Genomic DNA, 20232 nt, shown 5'->3' on the forward strand with positions numbered 1-20232 from the left:
CCTTTAGAGCACTGTAAATTCTCAAATGATCCGATGTAAGGCCATTGCCATTCTGCAAACAAATTTTTCGGAGCGGATTATTTGATCGTACTTCTTCAAAAACGCGATATTGTACCGTTTCAATTTCCATTGACTGTCTCGTTTGATGCGATTTGCTCGGTCGTGAGGTTAGTTTTCTATCACAATGCCAGGAAAAAAGGTTTAAGCCAATGAACCATACACTCTTCAACCATTAAAGTTCAACAATAAGTCGTCCGATGACTGCCATTCAACCCAAATGTTCAACTCGAAAAAATTCTGAAAAAGGGTCAACCTGTCGAATCCGATCTTCTAAAAGTACCCAACAAATTGTGAAGAGCTATAACTCAACAACAATAGACAAATAAATTACATAAAAAACAGAACATTAGAACATTGTCGAAAGAACGTTAAAATTGTAACAATAAAAACACCCTCGACGTTGCATACTAACATGAGCAAGAAAGTTACCATTGACTCATGCATTCAGTCATGTGTTATTTTCCTGTAAGTCTCAAAACATTACATCCATAATGTGAGAAGCAAAGAGAACGAAAGACAGGCTGACAAACGTACGAGTGCAATGAGTTGTAAATTTATTCACTAACAATTGAAGTGTGCGATTCGCGTGTGCTCGTACGGGAAACCTGCATCACGAGCATTCACTCAACCAGCTTCCACGTCGCATTCGAAATGTTTGCCACGTTTGAGGGAATGCCAATCATTTGGTACGAATAAGCGACAGGAACATGATGCATTGAATGTGGGAAAATAAAGAACAACAAAGTAGCGTACCATTGTACTGAGCTTTGGCAAAGAGTTTGAACCAAAGGCGAATGGTAATTTGTGCATCTAGTGGATAGCATTGTGCTCAAAAAATGGCTACCATTCTTGTGTATTTGTGAGGAAATTTTCATTTTAAAAAAAACTTGAAAAAACGACAACAAAATACATAATACAATGTATGCTCACGTTACATGATTGTCGAACAATAAGTTGGTGGCTGTAACGCTTTTTTGTGTAAGAAAAACAAAACACCTGAATTGATAAATTCAATCACACAAGCAATCATCAGTATGATGTACACTGCACACTGAATTACAAGCACAATTCCCAGCGCCGTGCAATTCCAACATCCAATTGAATAATAAACCATGCATTTCGCAAAACACAATCACAATACGTGAGCGAAACGTTTGTCACAAGTATATTAAACCCACGTTCCGTCGCAGTTCCTTCACGTTGAGAATGTTTACCCACGCACACAAACTTTGTATTGTAAGCACCATTATTCTGCACACTTTGTATCGGGATGCAATAAAAAAAACTGAAATCAAACACGGCCCTGTACCCTTAGTTTACGACCCACTTCCGTCGAGCGGGCGGGACACTGGTCGGAACCTTAACACTTTTTCACGCTTAACAAAAAAGGGTTGCCTAATCCTCTTTCCGTTGGCCGCCGGCTGCAAAATCTTGTGCCAAAGCTCCAAACGGCCCCTAGGGTTGGTTTATAGCGGCGAACGTTTAATGTGAAATTTATGCTGCCGCCCCCTTCCGGTCATTTCAAAATTCCAGCTTAGCGTAAAAACAGGCCTTTGCCGGAAACATTATTTTTTGCATGATTCCGTTCCGATGCTTCATAACGCGCCCGGAAGGCGAATGATGATTATTCACAAAACATCTAATGAATTGTACGATGCTATTTGTGGCAATTTATGCTCGCGGCTTATGCATCATAATGTCTACCAAGTATTTGTTCTATATTTTCTATAAGCCCAACACAATAAACAACAAATCAGTTTCGTAGCAGTGGTAAGAATAATTTCAAAATATTTATGCTTACACATCCATTTTAATTAGCCGTCTGCCCAATTAAGTAGCAAACCTTATCACTCTACTATCCACAACCCACTGGCAAGCGTCGAGCGTACCAGCTTGCCATCCCAGCCATGTTGAAGTACACTAAAGCGACCCCAGCAGTACCGACGGTGCAAGGCAACAACACTATTTCCCCCCTATTTAAAGTTCGCTCGGTTTGGTAAAGTCACCCTCACCAATACGGTCGTTGTCGTCGTTCCTCAGGGACGGGAGCCAAAAACTTTGCCATAAAATCAGATCCGCCCAGTGTTGGTCGGCGACTGGTGCAACATTTGAACAAGCTTAGCCGTTCGGCGACAGGCGAAGGTCCACGACAGCATGAGTCACGCTGAAACAAGTGTCCCGTATTGTTTCACTTGAAACTTCTTGAGCCCGGTGAAGCAGAACCGGGAGAATGAGCAACAGAACCGCCCGGGGAAGGATTAGCTTGGGCGAAATGTGTCCATCGGATAGCTAGTTACCCGAACTACCCGGTTCCATATTTCATAGCACACCGAATCTCCCACGTATTTCTCTCCCAAAACTAACAGATTATTGCAGCAGATACTGCGTTCTAGGGAGGGATGAGCAACTGGAGCTCGTATCGGACTAATTATCTCAACTTGTAATCTTTGAACATGTCGTATGATTATGCCATCTGCCAAATGTCGTTGTTGGTTGGTTTTGTTAGCTTATGCGCTATTTATGTATGTATTTATTTCTCGATTAGAATGGTCACATGGCAGTGCTGCGAGTTTTATCCTTTAGGACTAACTAACTTAATCTGTACGAAATGTTTGTTGCATTTTACTTTGTAATAGCATTCTTACGCCAGCAATCTGAAATTCGAAAATTCAAAGTGGAATATGAAGCATGTGATAAACATATCTTTGCGTTCTTTTGGATTTCAAATCTTCATTAAAAATTTGATTGAAGTAAATCAGTCTGTATTTGACAAATGTTTATTTTCCTACGAACCAAAAGTTCCATAAGGTTTCTCACCCCTGCAAAAAGAAGTTATCGAAAAAGGATACACTTTAAACAGATGGCAGAACTAGCAGTAAAGAAAGATACCCAGTCCGTGTTCAGTTTAAGCTAAAAAGGAGAAGAAAGAAAGAAGTCCTTCACAAAAACACTCACATTTACACAAGCCAACACGAGATGGTGCCTAGAACAAGTAAACTTGCTGAATTTAAAGAGTTTCAGTGTTGATTGCAACAGAACACAAAACATCACAAGGGTGGCTTAATAACAAAAAACCATATCCAAGAATTGTATGGTTTTCGAGCAAACCCGACGTTGCCATTGGTGAGTTTTTGTGGAAAAATATTATCCATTATCAAGAAATGCATGAGCATGAATGTTATTTACTCTTTGAAATTCATACGAAGCGATTGTGGCATGGCATTTCGGCGAAAACAAAAAAAGTTTAGGTGAAAAGATGCAAAATCCCTGCATTCATTACTCTCTCCAAATCCTATGTCCAGTCCGCAGGCGAACCTTTGTGTAAAAACTCACTGTACAATCAGAAGCAACATCACCACCGCACTACTAAATCAACATTTATAGCAAAGTAGATTAAATTAAAGTGCATCCCATGCGTCGTCGACCCACGACCAAAGTGGCTGCCCAGTAAAACATCCGGGAAACTGCATTCTACGCTTCCGTTCTGTTCCGTTCCGTTCCACCGTAGCGTAGCGTTCTGCTATGTCCAGCGGGATCAACTTGTAATTATGTCCACGCCAGTGTCCATCATCCGAATCTTGCAAGCGGCAGCGTCAGTGTATGCAAATGCAACTTGCCACGAAAGCAGGACAGGAAAAAAAACCGTCCAACCATTAATAGGTCCCTGCACGGAAATTGGGTTAGAATGTGGCCACTGGGACGATACTATCCATCCCGCTACCAGACCAGACCGGCGGGGGACGAGGGTATTGCCAATTTTAATCCATTTATTGACGCGCGTTTCCGGTAATGAACCGAGTATAAACTCACCCGAACCGATCTGAACATGCCGGAGGGAAATGGCACGTATTACGCGGTGGATTCCATTCTCGCAACGACTTCCGGCACAACAACCCAATGGTTGCTATGCCCGTGCTGTTGACTTCGAGAGGCTGTGGCGCAGAACTGTTTCGAGTAGCAAGCACCAGGGAGAACACAGGGGCATTCGCAGCATTACGTTCTACATTGTTCTGCTTCAAGCTAGTTAGCTGGTGCTCGTTATGTTGCCTCGTCCCACGCGACATACCGCATGTCATCGCCGCTGCTGAAAACTTTCCAATTTCCAAACAACCCGCTTCACAACATTTCCATGGCGATCGCGGGGCGGGAGTGGAGAAAGCATTTGTACAACCTTCACAAAACAAAAGAAAACGTTCAACTGTCAAAAGTTTTAAAGTTAATTTAATGGAACGACAGCGTGCGCACGGAGCATGGAAAGCGATTAGGGACGACAGGATACTGCCCGCAGAATCGAATTTGTTAGCAGCAGCAGCAGCAAAAGCGAAAAAGATTCGTACGGGACAGTCGCGAAATTTGACTGACATGTTCTTGTGGGATGCGATATTAATTGCTTCCCGCTTCCTGCTGCAGTTTGTTGCCCTCAGTCATCACACTGAGCAACCACAGCATCCCACTGTGGCTGTGTGTCGGTCAAAACTGACCTTGGAACGTGATGCCCGTCTCGGAACTCTAGTAGCAGTCCCGTTTCGGTGTTGTTTAGCGAGTTGCTCAAAAACTTGTTTCGACCGCACCAATCTACTCGGTGAAACATTTCCCAAACATGAGTAAAATTTTATCCATCGTTTTCCCGCTAAAGTGATAGCATGTGCACCGGTTTCGGTTTGTGGATGGACCTGCTAAGGATTGTTTTATGTGTCAGTGAAATAAACGAATCTCAAGAGTCTTCACTCCCGCCCCGGTAGCAGAAAGATCTAAAAAGAGAAAGCAGCTTACCGGACAACATTTAGGGTGACAGGGTTTGTTTGTTATTCTTTTTTTCCCAATGAATAAGTTAAAACTTTATTCTGAACGAACGATCCTTCTTATGACCATCGTCGAGTGCAAACTTTTCCCCACAACTCCGCACACCGGATGTGACGCTCCCTTCGTTAGCGCAACCGTTTCTAGCGCTCCAACCCAAACTTTCAGTCTTTCATCAAGCATTCCAAAGTGTCAAATTAGCTTCCCGGAGATTGTGGAACGCGATGATGGGAAGGTATCTCCGGGCCGGACCGTTTTGACTCGGATCCTTGAATCACACAGCAGGGAATGAATGTTCTTACCGCGATAATTTCGAAAACCATCGACATGTCCTTGGTTTGCGCAAATTGGGGTAGCTAACTCTTTCGCCGGCTTCAGACCAGGCGCCAGGACAAATCGGGACGAAGTGTCGTGACCTTTTGGTGGGGAAGGGGAAGGGGGGTTAAAGAATTGCCACAAAATTAGTTTCACTTAAAGTATTTACGTGTTGCGAGATGGGCGGATTGGCGAGGGACTTTTTGTTCGCGCTTAAAAATAAACCAGTCTTGAAATTTCTAATCTTGCTGATTGATGAACCAACTTTCGAGCAGGTTTTGTTCTGCAGCTTTCCTGCTGCTGGCGCCGCAATTTGGCTTTTGCTATAAATACAGTGGTGTGTTTTTTGAAGATTATCTCGGAATTTGCTGAGAAGAAGAGGTCGGGTGTCTCAATGAATGGTCTTCAAATTCTATAGCTTCGGACCAAATTTAGTTGAAATGGAATGTAATGATGGAGAAAGTAAAACCTGCTGTTCTATAATCACGTCACAGTTGAAGATTGATAATCTTATACATACTTTCTTCGTCATATTTTTCGTAATACGCAATGTCTGATACTTTGGAGAGAAGATACAATAATACTAATAAAAGGGTTTGGATTCGGCATAGTATTACTAAAACTTTCCGTGTTTACCGGTCCTTACAGACATTGATGCAACCACGACTGTCATCGACGTATTGAATCTCATCATTTTGACACAATACGACGGCATTATCTTATGCATACTGTCCTCTTACTGTGAACATGTAAACATTTGAGCAACATCAGTTGCTTTTTTAATTGTGTATATTTCCAAAAGCATGAATGACTTGCGACTTTTTTGGCCACAGTGCCCATCTACCAACAACTTATAATCAGAGTCGTTGATATTATTTTGTAATCAATCGATGTGTAGTTATTTGTCAAAAATGTCTAATCAACGCATTTAATCGGGTAAAGGGTACAACTATAAATCTCGTTCTAATTAAAACATTCCATTAGAGTGCTAACCCCAGACAGAACCATTTTGCATGAACCCCATTCCACCATTAGTAATACACCGCGAGTTGTTGCCTTAGGGAACAAATTTATATCTTCTATTAATTAAATGAAAGAAATGCGCATTTGCTTTCTTTGCTTCTACAAAATAAGAAGCCCCATCCTATTCGCCTGTCCGGTTTTTACATAAGTCAACAAAACGAAACACCCTCACAGCAGCGAGCTGAGCCAAAATCCAGCTCCACAATCACTGCACACTGCAACAACAAACCCGAGCGGGATGAAAATGAATGCTGCTGGTGGGAAGATTGCTCCTTCACCAGCACGAGAAATTCATCAAAATTAATCAACGGCATTAATGCGATCATGGGCGTACCGTACCTTAGCATGGGCCTGATTAAGCGAACAACTCTACCCTTACACCAAAACCCACGCACTACTACTTCAGCGAAGTTTGTTAATTGATTCACCGTATTTTGCGCATCGATACGCGGTTTTCCCTTCTCAATCACACTCAAACGGTGTGCCCATGTGTACGCGTTCATTGCGCTTGAGCTTATCGAATGTAGTAGGTGCGTGAAATCGTGATGTGGAAAACTCTTACCAATTATGAAACAATAGCGTATTAAAGTGTGGGACGCAAAAGCCTATCTTCATGCAAAAAAGCAAAAGCTAAGCATCTTCATCTTACAAAAAAACGTATCTGTATTTTGCTGGTGCTATTTTCGCCTCTATTGCTTGTTTCATTTTTAGCAATATTTTAAGAATCACGAGAAAAACAAACGATACAAGCCGTTCTATGTGCTGCCCTGAAGTAAATCTACCCTTTGCGGTTATGACTTTCCACATTCTGGAAAGATGATGAAAAAATGTTTCCCCCTTTTGCCGGTCCCATATGTCGGACCTACCGAGGGTAAGCTTCTTTTCCATTCGCTTCGAATGGCGCAGAGCCTCACACATTCTCCCAGTGGGCAGAATAGCTCTGATCGGCTTTACTCTGCGAACTTGGCCGTTCCGTGCTGCCAAACACTGGTTCCCACATTCCATCGATGTGCTGCATTAGCTAATATAGAAAGCAAAGTTCTTCTTTTTTTGTGCACATTCTCAATTTGGTAAAACTCACCATCGACAGGAAAGTTAAATGCATCTATTACAGAAACGCACACGTGTGGTGGTAGCGAGAATGAAGAGAGAAAATACGGATGAGTAGGGACCGAGAACCAAACGCCACATTTTACCGGATTAGCGCAAATTCCATCCGTCCATGGAAACGAATTTTCCACATCGCTACACACACAACGCCGTATGCCCACGGTGTTATGGTACGATTTTCGAATTTTCCTAAAAATGTACACGCTCCAAGCGGAGAGAGGCAGCGTGGGCCAACGCAGGAACACCGCCGTTCATCTTCTGGCGTCGGTATTATCATGTCAATTTTTGGCTCTAGGGATGTGTTTCTTCGGAACAAGGGCGTTTTTCAGCACGGAGCGTTTTTTTGTGGCTCTCAAATTCTCATAATCCTTTTGCATCGTACCACCAGGAAGTGTGAGATGGAATTACTTTATGACGAGCGGGTGGATAGTATGGTGTTATTAAATTGTCACCGATTGCGATATGTATTAGAATAATGAAAAACTTCTTTTTTTATCGATTTTGTAAAACGATGCAGCAACTACACGTGCAAAGATTTAATGTGCAGAGTTTAGATAAGCTTTACAGCATGTTTCAATTTAAAGCTACAGCTACAGTTACTAACGATGTGGAGTTTTTTTGTTTCATTCCGAAAGAACGATCAGGCCTTATTACTCCGACATAGATATGGCTTCTTCATTTAACACACGACGGCACACTCATCCCTGGAAATATCTTTGTGTAAAAGAGTGAGTTTTTGGTTGCTTAACGTGATTGCATCGATATATTTCAAGTGGATTGGGTTGCTTCTATTGTTTTAAGCCTATTCCCAGGACATGCAAGACAATTTTTCGCTTCAATCCAATCACATTCTAATGTAGAATGGTACTATATATTAAATGGAAACAACGGATTATCCATATTGAGGTCGGATTAAAACTGACATCTGCTGAAACAATACAAATGCGAAGGATACAACCCAAATAGCCAGAATTGCTTAAGCAGCTCATTTTGGCACGCTAAAGATCGCTGCTATAATTTGCCTTTTGCAGTAGTTAAACAGCATCAAAGCTCCAGGAGATCCTTCTAAATAGCGCCTAAGCAGCTTCCTTATGCTACGGTGCCGGGGATTATTTTTCTTTGTGTTTTATTTTCAAGCAAGCGTCATCGATGAAATAAACAACAGGATTTGTTTTGTTTGTGTACACGTGTATATTTATAAATCTTTAATATTCATAAAGTACACGAAACGCATCACAATTTACTGATAAATCACAATCACTTCCCTCAAAATCCCTTCTTCAAAGAACTAATCTAACTTGTGCAGCAGCAATAAGGGACCGTCCATAAATTACGTAACGCTGAAATTGGGATTTTTCGACCCCCTCCCCCCCTATCGTAACAAAACGTAACGTTGGAGGAGACCCCCCTTCCAAAATTACGTAACGCATGATCGAACACCCCCCCCCCTTAATTTGATTTTGCATCAACAAATACAAAAAAATATGGGTTTATATTTTTTTATTTGATTGCTTATATAAAGTATGCAGAGTTGTTTTAATTATTGTTTAATTAAAATTAATGTTTAATTAATGAAAGGAAAGTTAGAAAAAAAATTATAATTAAAGAAACGCATAATATATATGTTGAGCATTATTAGACATCTTGCCAGATTGGCTTCAATTAAACCTCTTAAACCTGTATTACACGGTGGATTTTTTCATGGCAATTTTCTGTCAAACCTCTGTTTTGGTATTTTATAAATGTCAAGTTCGTGTTCCCTATCAAAAGATATAAAGAAATAAAAGTGCAAAACATACCCAAGTGGGCGATCATTTGTCAGTTACCAGTGATAGGATTGTATTACGTTACGTAACAGAATGTGAACCCCCTCTCCCCTGTAACAAACCGTAACGCTACAGGGAACTCCCTCCCCCCCCCCCTTTGAGCGTTACGTAATTTATGGACGCCCCCTAACATGATTGACGGCGTCAGTCTTTGACAATTTGACAAGAGCCACCTTGTACCGATGTCAAGCATTAAAAAGCTATAAAGTTCCACCAAGTTCGGTACGCTTTCTTAACAAGCCGTCAAGTTCCATCGTGAACCATACACATCAGGCTAATCTGTCACAAAGTCCCTGCGAGTACCATGTGCTTTTTAAAAAGCTCCATAGTTCCGCAAAGTACCGTCTATCTCTTAATCAGCCACAAAGTACGACATCGGCACGATTTTTTGTTAAACAGCCTCAAATCAGCTATAGAGTTTGAGCTGGTTATTTGGGAAATCACACATAGTTCGATGATGGTTACCACAATGAGACAAGTTTTAAAGAATAATCAACCGCAGCATAGAATACAGGTTCACCCCGATACACAAATTCAAATGATGCCCTTTTGGTTGAATTAAAAAAAAAACAAATTTAAAAGGTACAAAAGTGTAATCTTTAGTTGGATTCAGATAAAATAATTTATATAGTGGCTAAAATATACGATTTCAAGAAAAATTACACGAAATTTCGTTATAATTTGAAACCCGCGATATATATCGAAACATGCGATATACGTGAATATTCTAGTTAGCGTATATCGGAGAATACCTGTACACTCATAGAATAATGCAATAATCCCTCTTGTTACATTCCACAATTAATGTTTTATACTGTCATTTAAGCTTACATTGAAATGAATACACATTATAGACATCGTTCATTTAACTTGTTTTATTCAATGATAACGGCATCATTAAATGGGATTATATACCGCACTCCATTTCAGCCCATTCATTTCCGCATAGGATCAAATCCTTTGTACAACGAGTCTATCTTGAAGGATAACATGTACAGTACATACATGTTATATTAAACTTGGGACAAACTGGGAGTAATCCGACAACAAAAAAAGTTCACTTCACAGGAATGTCACGGATCAATTCTCGAAATAGCAGGTGTGGATTACCCCCTCAGTGAAACTTTTACATGCAAACGGCACGAAACAGCTAAGAGACGACAAATTCTAAGAAGATTTCCAACAACTGCCAAAAAATAAAAACAAAAATAATCACACACACACATACATCAGAAGCAAGCAATTACTTTTCAATTAGCAATTATCAAAGAGAACCTTACACAAAATGAACCGAAAAATCAAACGAGCTGTTTACCTTCCCTCCTCCCCTTAGCTGCCACTCATTTGCTGCGCCAATTTCCTGCAAATCCGCTTATGGCTAATTACTCCGAAATTATGATTAAAACAGCAGCTTCAGGGCGAATAAAACTCAACAAATTTCAATGAATCTCGCACAACCCGCGCACACTTACAATGGCATCCGGTAGCGCTCTGCTTTGAAGCCACACTGCAGCGTATTTACAACAAAGCTCTTTTGACCCGTAATCGCTTGTCGAATGCTGTTTCGCGAGCAAGCTTCAATTTTCGATCCGCTCGCTTCGAGCGGTTGAATTTCCGCCGCTCGTTGAACACGCAGGCTGTTTGATGTTCCGTAACGAATTAGATCAAATTATCTGCCTTTTATTACGAAACCTATACGCTGCTTATGGAAGCTGCTTGAGATTCCACCTTCTTTCGGCTCAGTCATCCCATTTCGTAGGGCTAGGAGAGAAAGCGGGATTTCTAGGTTGTGTGCCTGTTACACTCTCTGGCAAAAGGAAGCCGTAATCAGTAAAAAACTGCTTGTCTGCTAAGCTGATTGATGATTACTGCGTGGTTAGCCCTCTGTTTTGAGATGAATATCAATTGAGTAAAATCTAAAAATGCACCGAAAACTATTGTCTCAATAGTGCTTGATGTAAAATGATCTTTTAGCACTAAACATTAAATTCCGTCAACTATTTTTCTTTTATAAATGAGATGTTATATGATTCGTTATGTGATTCTATTCGTATTTGTCCTATTTCATTGTAGCTATCGTTTGGTGACTGGAACTATATCAACGCTTTACATAAGGCAAAAGCCTCAAATATTCAAGATTTATCTTCTTTTTATTCAGAAATATTCAAAATGAACCTTCATCAGACCAGCGATCAATGTCGGTTTCAGTTACGTTAACGCCAAAATACGAAGAATTATTTGAACCACTTTGCTGCGGGAGGCAGCCGAAGAGTTCATCAAATAGATAACACTTTCTTAAATGTATGAGTATGTTTTAAATTAAAAATTATCGTATCTGCTAAACAGGTTGTTGTGAACTCGATTTTGTTGTGTTGATATATACAGGCCTCATGTATCTTCTTTCAACCTCACAACGATTAATGTAATGCATTCATGCAAATGTACAACTTAACAAAATATCTTTTTAGTTCAAGTGATGCAGATTAGTCCTTCACTACCTATTAAATAATATCTACCTATTAAAGGTAGTCTTCGATCGTAATCATTTCAAAAGATAAACTCTTTTGAATCATCAACCAGTTTCTTAAACTAGATCAAAGCGGGAACTATCGAAACGATTGTGAAAAATGACATAAAATGGTGGTTTCCTTATACGTGTTCAGAACATTTTGTCATAATGAACGCGTGACTGAACAGGGTACCTTTTAAAATGAATTAAAGCCATCTCTAGACAACTACAGCTACCGTTCCTTTTAGATTGAATAAGAGAAAATGTATGAATGATTTTTGTCTTATAAAGACTCCTCGAAGAAGATAGATAGGATAGTAAGATAAGAAGATAGGAAGTATTCCAATTGGAAGAATACTCCAAAACTTAATAATCCTTTTGAAAGATCCGTTGGCTGCTAATGTCGGACAGAATCGATTCCCAACTGGACGGTCCTCCTATAGCAAGCATTGAATCCTCGGCTTCGTAGTTCTAATAAGTTTCGGAGCCCTGTTTAGACTGTCATGACCGCGTAGATCGTTACGCAAATAAACGACGAATATAGACCAAAGAAACTCACATGAAAAATATAATAAAGAGTTTTTACCTTCTTTAACCTGTGCTAATGAGTCGATTGTAGTTCATTTGAACGCACAATAAACCATGTTTGCTCATTATGTGCAGTATCACCTGGTCCAATTTTCTCATTTTGCATTTAACAACAAGGCTCACGTTACGACAGTTTATGCAATGCGACACAAAGCATCCAATTTGGTAGACATATCCCTTTAAGTCAATGCCTCTACAGCCATAAAGCGAGTAGTGATTAAAAGTGACACAATAATTGTTACCTTTTGCCTATTCCACCATACCAAACACATACCGCCTGCTACAAACCTTCTGTTCCAATGATCCACCATTGATGTCCCTTTGTGTCTCTTTCACTGAGCCACACAGTGGCTTCTCGTGGGATTTCTGACCCGCGTCAGATACATCCATGTCCTGCGCTGCTATCGACCCCACCTACCATCGTGTCTCACGCGTTGCGTTACGCATCATCACCATCGCCTCTCGCGCCTGTTTGTATTCGGTTTGTTTTCATCAACTTCGTCTGCTTTCGTCTTCCATTTCAGGTGTCATTTTTCCTGTCATCGTACGTGGTGCCTCTGTCGCTAATATCCTTCCTGTACATGGGCATGCTGGCACGGCTATGGAAAGGTGCCCCCGGAGGCCGTGCCTCGGCAGAATCCAGGTACGTACACATTATCCGCGCTCCCTAGTGTGCGCACTCCTTGCTTCGTCAGCACACTGGCAAACCAAACGAAAACAAACAACGAGCAACAACGCCGACAACGTGATCGGCTTCACGCGAGACGTCAAGGTGGCATGTTGGAAAATCATCACCAAGGGCTACCGTGTTGATGTAAATGGCAGCTGTACCATCCAAAACAATGTTCCGATGGAGCAAGCTGTCAGTAAAGCTAGTAAGGCTACGCCATTGCTCATATCACCTTCGAGCGGCGTGTCTTAAAGACAGAGGTTTCTGTCGAACGCAAGCAAACCTGTGCCCAATGCATTAACAGTGCCATTTGGGCTGATCAACCAATTTCGGTGTTATTCAATTTTCTATCCCCCGGCACACCATCTTCTGCATCTTAATACCGCGGTCCAGTGTGTGCGTATGAGGATACATCTTGCTCGTGTCTAGTGCACGGTCACCATTTTCTTCCCGCTTTTCCCGCTATCCGCTTCTCGGCCGCTTATCCTAAGGACGCTTGTTTAGGGCACGAATTGTAAGCAGAGCACCCCACCCCATAATAACGTTCCATCATCTGTTTAAATATTTAAACGTTTAATTTGCAATTTTTCAACATGCTCTTATTGTGCCATTCCACTTTCGTCCTTATTTTCGTTGCCTATCCTGGACACCGAGGTGAGGGGGTTTACCGTTCAACCTCGAGTACATCACCGACCCGGGATAGTATGTGTGTGTGTGTGTGTGTGTGTGTGTGTGTGTGTGTGTGTGTGTGTGCGGGCGCGTATGTTTGTATGTGTATTTAGGTGCACCAATTTGATTTACGTGCCATCAAAAAGTTATATGCCGTAGCACGCGGTACATAAGAGTGTCGGGGCACTCCCAGGGTTGCCGAACGCTAGATGTGCCGGTTTCGGAAGATGGTGATGTTTATGAGTCTTCATTAGAGCAGTTTCAGATGGCTCTTCGGAATCGCTGGTGAAGTGTTTGAAGGCAGACAAAAAAGGAAAGAAAGAAACAGGGAAATAAATTATCAAAGAGGATGGCGTTGGCGTTTGATGTGCAGCTGAGTGGTCGTTCGAGGTTAAGATGAGTAGCTGCCGGTTGGCGTGAAACTATCATGAGCGATACTTTTTTTATGCGTTGCACCGTTACTGCTGACAGCTTTCATTACACAGACACTTTTGAGTGTAGTTTTCTTTTTTTATATCGGTATCGATTCACTACTATTATTAAACTAAGCTAGACGAGCAGAGCTTATTTACATTTTTAGTTATGCAAGTTTTGCCATCTGGTATGAATATTATGGCAACCATGTTACGCGAACGGAATAAAATTAAATATTGAACAGGGAAAAGGATCGAAATATTTTGATGATTTACTCACAAAGAAGCATCTTAAGATACTTGTTAATATTAGTGTCTAAATTTTATTTCAATTAAATAATTCATAAATTTTATTACACTTTTAAGCATATTGGCTACCAACATATATATGTATATTATCTTGTTCCATTATTTATTATCAATTATTTATTATTTATTCATCATTTAACTAATTAGGGAATTATGTTGAAATATTAAAATTAATTATTAAATTAAAATTAATTAAAAGACACACTCATTTTTTATAATACCAGTCATTGATCAATACGATGTAAAAATACTGCACAGACGCAAAAATAGACCAACTGAGCAATTTGATATGCAAGAATAGAAAGAATATAAAAACACGCGAAAAGACACATTTAAAATATATTGCCCCAATACATTGCAACAACATCTTGGACAACAAAATAAACTTGTAACAAAAAGGCAAACTTTACACTTTCAATGCACAGAGGTACGATTACACATCCCTTTTTCGCAGGTAAACATTTCACCCAAGCATACCGGTTTGCCAGGTGAGCGGATAAACAGGAAGGGAAAGTAAAAATAAACCTTTGCTGGCATTTGCTAGCACTTCCGGACACACTTGACTAATAAAACAATCTCGATGGCACAAAGTGCAAACACACGTCCAGCTTCCTGCCAGATTGACAGGGCAACTTTAACCTTTGGGATACGTTGACCAACAAAACAATCCAAACAATGCATGAAGAGACGCGTGGAAACCTGGTGGTGGGTTGATTGATGGACTTGAAGAATAAAACAATCGTAAGCGAGGTAAAACAGGTTGAGCAAGAAGCACAAAAAAAAAACAAGAAAAAGTTTTCCACAAACTTTCAGCTGAGTTAAAAGTGGCTTGGAAAGTTTTGTCAAAATGTTTTTTTGGTATCTTTTTTAATGGAATGAGCTGACATTTTTCATCTCCCTGAAGCTTAATGGTACCAATCAGTTAGGGGTTAGGAGTACATTTTCTTTATGTAGCTTGCGTTTTAACAGGCACATTTATATCTTTTTTTGTGTAAAAGTATTGCACGTTTAACGTTTCACATATTCAAACTCCGTACATGAACAATTCAATTACAAGCGTGTTACTTCAAACGACAGCTTGTTTACGGTTGCTTTCAGCAACGCCCGATGTGCCTTATCTCTCACCTCACTTTCTTACCAGCATTGCTCATTGATTTTGCTTGATTTCATTATCAACCAGATTTGCCAGCGGACTGTCTCGGTTGCTATTATTGTCGTTGACCGTTGCCCGCAGTGTCCACAAGCGGAAGAAGCGTCCAGAGACACTCGAACGCCTGTCGCCTTTCGCGCCGGCAGTGTGGCCGGCAACGCAAAGAGGAAGAATAATCGAACACGAGCGATCGTGCTATTATTGTTACTAATTGGCATGACCGGAGTCCGCTGGAGCCCTCCCTTCAATCGTTGACAGCTGGAAAATAAATTCAATTTGTAGCTCGCGGGTACGCACAGCGATTCGCCCGGCGAGGAAAGACTTTTGACGCTACAAAAATAACACACCAATGTGCGGAGTGTCATCGCCGGCACGATGGTGGTTCCGCATGTTTAGCAAACAACAAGTGCCTAGCGGGGCAGTAAGCTGTAAATTCAAGCACCGACTTGAACACCCAAACACACACACGTAGCTACAACCGCACAACTCGTGATAATGACACTTTACCCAACCCGGAACACCAGCGTACGCTTTTATCTCTGATTGGAGGGGGAGAAACAGCAACGTTTCACTATAAATTTCCATCACTAGCCTGGGTATGGAAACAGACACTGAAAAGCTGTTTCATGTTTTAAGCTCGCTTCGTTGTACTGGCCCATCCGGCACCAGGCGCCTCCACGAAACTTTTTCCGCAAACACGGAAATGAAGCTTCAAGTTCGGCGTGTAATTTATACATATATACACGAGCGCCATTTCATGTGCTGTTTTTTGTTGTGCCGGGTTCTATTTGTTTTCATTTCGGGACAGCTTTCAAGCAACACAACCGTAGCGTCCAAATCACGCACACGTGCAGTGAGTTTGTACGGGGCAGCCGGATCGCCTCACCCGTCATAAACTAATTTATTTTCAACCCTGTCTGTGCCACGTTCCGGGCCCGTCGGTGGACGGTTCAATGGAAGCGAAACGAAAGTTCGCAATGGGTCACCTGTTGTGTGTATGTGTCCATGTGTGTTTGCAAAGTGTGAACGGAAAAGCACGAACCAGACATAAGTTCCCGCTGCTGGTGCTGCTTTCGCCCGACAGCCCCGAAGCGTGCATGCGTTGGGCTATTGGCTTTGTGCCAATTTCGCACCCCGAGTCGAACCGTAGACATGAATTGAAAACGATATCGAGTGTATGTGTGACTGTGTGTATGACAGAGGTTGATGTCGATGGGCCGGCGGGCACTGTTCGAAACAGTAATAAATTCTGATCCAACGCAGACCACACAGCCGGCTGCCGTACTCGGGTGGCCGCACTGCTCCTTTGATGAGTGGCAACGAGCATGCGGAGTCCGGCTAGCATTACCGCACCGAAACTCGCTCGAACGAAACTATTTTCATCCCTCCGGCTAAGGCTGATCGTGACCCTTTTGAGGTTGAGGGGCCCAGTTTGTCAACGTTGGTAGTGATGGTGGGGATGGGCGCTTTCGACCTATTTTTACGCCGCAACAGGAACTCAATTTCTGGGCAGAGATATACCACCATTGTAGCCGAGCAGCAATTATTTAAACAATGCTTGTGGACGCTTGCGGCAAACGAAATGTGGCCTATCGGAAGTGAGGGATGATGGTCGTGCGGTATCGAGGTGCAATCGAGCCTCTCAAGCTACCATTTACCATTGGGTAGAGTAGATAGCTGGATGCGTTGAAGTTGTAGAATAACGAGCAGCTGTGGCAAGAAAGCTTGGTACGCAACGGACCACCGAAACGAGCAATAATTGATACAGGTCAGCATGGTTCGGGTAACGTCAATCGCTCAGTGTCATCAAACCGCTCGATAGCTGTTTCCGTTTGCTCGACTGCTGATGGGCTAGGTTTTCCTTGTTCTTGAAGCCCAAGTGAAGATTCACCCCGGTCTACATTCATACATCACCACGCCATTCTCGTCAAATTAATCGCAAAAGGGAGTTTGCATCTCGCAAATCAACATCAATAACTCTAATCATTGTACAATTGTACCTTACCGTGCAGAGTACATCAACTTGTGGAAGTGGTTTTGATTTTGCTAAGTATGGACATTGAGCTTCGGAGAACACACAAACTGGTGGTCTTCGAGTATTTCAATAGCTGTTTTAGAGATATTAAACCCAAACTACGCTATTGTCTTTCCTGTTTTGCAGTGGATTGATAAAATATCATAAAGAAAGTATGCAGGTTTTTTTTCTTCGAGAAGATGACAAATATTTGATAAGAAGAACAAAATTACATTTTAAAGAGTTGTATGACTACAAAATTTAGCATTTGTTAGATGAATTAGAAAGATAGTTACACGTCAGTCTGATCCCAAAAAAATGGCAACTAATGTTAAATACCTCGTAAGTCTAATAAGAAAATGTTCATACAAAAGCCATTCAATGAAATGCGATACATTTAGATACATTGTATTTATTATGATAAAAAAATACAAAAAAAATCCGTTTAATCTGATAACATGGCAGAGTAACTAAAAACGTGTAGTTATCCAAAAACGCGTTAAAAGTTGTCGCAAAACACGATTTTAAAAGTGAGCAGAGTTTAACATTTTATAGCAGATTTGCTGTCAGCCAATAGTTTGGCAGGTTTTTTAGTAAGAGAAGCAGAACAGTAAACCAATAAAAGTGTGGTTTTTATGAAAGATTCTATGATTGCAGAACTTATTCTAGCCCACTTGGAATTTTAAAATCACGATACACCAGTTATTTTTAACTTTTAATGCTGCCGAAAATAGGTTCACGGTAAATGTTGATTTTTGACAGTTCAATGCTTTGGGTTACTGCTAAAACTTTGAACAATAACACACTTTTGATTTTGTTGAATATTGCTTTAAAGCTTCATCAGAACACTAGAATGCGTACGTCGACGCATAATACGACTTTAAATGTATCAAATATCACCAATTTCACGATAAATAACCCAATAACTTAAGATAAAAATACTATTTTTTGAGTCAATCGGAGCCGTCAGACGTCAGACTCTAGCCGTCAGACTGGCTCTTCTCACAAATGCTCTTTGTTTGTAACTCACATCAGAGAGACTGTAAAAACTGCCAGCAAAATGACCAAAATGGTCAACATAAATCAATTAACTAAAGTGCTTTTCAACACCAATCTAAGGAGAGCGAGAGTGAAAAACTGTTTTAAACATGTTTGTTTACCTATTTGCATTGCTTGGAATTGGAACTTGTTTTTTCCGTCCCCGAAATCGTGTTGCCGAAAATAGGAGCACAGCCTGTGGAAAATAGGAACAAACTGTTGAAAGTAGGAACAAAAACGGTGGTTGCAGTTTTACGAATATCTCAAAAAAATACATTTAAATCGGCAGATAAATAAGAACTCAACATAATACGATAGTTTATCGTTCAAAATAATATCACTTTCATGAAAAATAATAAGTGATATTGTAAGTGAACGAGTGCATTTGCCCAACAAATGGCCCAATATCGACGAGAAACGCTTCAGTTATCGAATTTCCTATGTTTTCAGTAAGCTATAAAACACCATTGAAATACGATACACTTTAGCAATTTATTTGTAGTAAAACTTACCAATACATCACCAACATCACACATTCCAACGTTTGCCTCCATCCACATTGCTTCGCCCCATGTAACGATGCGGTATGTAACGCATTCGTGTTGACTTAATCACTTTGTATGCCATTGTCATCGGAGCGGAGCGGAGTGGAGCCACAGTGCCTTTTCACGCCTACTAATGAACGCCTCCACCGTGTGATGGATGGTGCAACACGTAGCTACCTGTGCTGTGCCGTTACAAACCACCCCCAAAAGCCACCCGACGCACCTGTGTATTGTTGGTTCGATGCAGAATTTGCATCTTCTCGCTTGTAGTTTGTACCAGACCACCGACAGCACAACCACCACTAGTGGGGCACACTCGTATAATTTTCCCTTTTTATATCCTTCTTTTAACTGCTCTTTCTCTTTCTCTCTCTCTCTCTCATACATTACCCACCCAGGAGAGGCAAGAAGCGTGTAACCCGAATGGTGGTCGTCGTGGTGCTGGTCTTTGCCTTCTGCTGGTGTCCAATACAGGTAAGGCGCCGTCGTTTGCAGCTGCTTGAAAAGAAGCCTAATTGAACTGGAAACCTTTACCATCCTGCCAGGTGATCCTGCTGCTAAAGTCACTGAAGCTGTACGGGCTGACCCACGCCAGCATCATCTTTCAGATCGTGTCGCACGTGCTGGCCTACACCAACTCCTGCATCAATCCCGTACTGTACGCCTTCCTGTCGGACAACTTCCGGAAAGCGTTTCGCAAGGTGAGCAAGGTATGCATGTTCGATGGTGCCCAAATGCAATCCCAATGCTTGGCCATATGCAGTTCGTCAATTGTCGAGATGAAATATCGATTCTGTTGCTACTCGCCTCGCCCTCCATACCTCCTACCACCGTGCCAAGAGGAGAAGATCTCATCTTTCACCTTCTCCATTACTGCCACGATAATCGATCGGTACGATCGAATGCGCTCTGTTTGGATGTATGTGCTTCCAACAACCAAACAAAACCAAAAAAAGGGGCTGGGGGGGAGGTAGGAAAAACCGCACAATTTCCTATTTGTTTGCTTATTACATTCCACCCAAATTGCCGCTGCGCGCTACCTACCTTCCGTGGCGCGTGATTTATAGCCAATATAACACCGTGGCCACCTTGGGCAATAAACAACGCTTCGGGCACTTCTTTGCAGTAGCACCAAACAGTAACTAAAACAAAACATCTTTTTTCTTCTTTTTCCCCCAAACACACACACACAC

The 20232-nt window shown here is 41.4% G+C and overlaps 1 protein-coding gene across 4 annotated transcripts in view; it reads left to right on the top strand.

The window, feature by feature from the left end:
- The window catches only part of LOC120896129 (allatostatin-A receptor), a 47227-nt gene that overhangs the window by 24039 nt on the left and 2956 nt on the right, over nucleotides 1–20232 (top strand). For 3 of the 4 annotated variants that reach the window (XM_040300023.1, XM_040300022.1, XM_040300024.1), the window contains exons 6-8: nucleotides 12756–12874; nucleotides 19438–19513; nucleotides 19585–19749. In XM_040300023.1, coding sequence (XP_040155957.1) covers nucleotides 12756–12874; nucleotides 19438–19513; nucleotides 19585–19749 — 360 coding nt within the window. The remainder of the gene's footprint in view (nucleotides 1–12755; nucleotides 12875–19437; nucleotides 19514–19584; nucleotides 19750–20232) is intronic. The other variant, XM_040300025.1, reaches the window with a different exon arrangement.

Source organism: Anopheles arabiensis, chromosome 2, assembly GCF_016920715.1.
Source record: "Anopheles arabiensis isolate DONGOLA chromosome 2, AaraD3, whole genome shotgun sequence".
NCBI lineage: Eukaryota > Metazoa > Arthropoda > Insecta > Diptera > Culicidae > Anopheles > Anopheles arabiensis.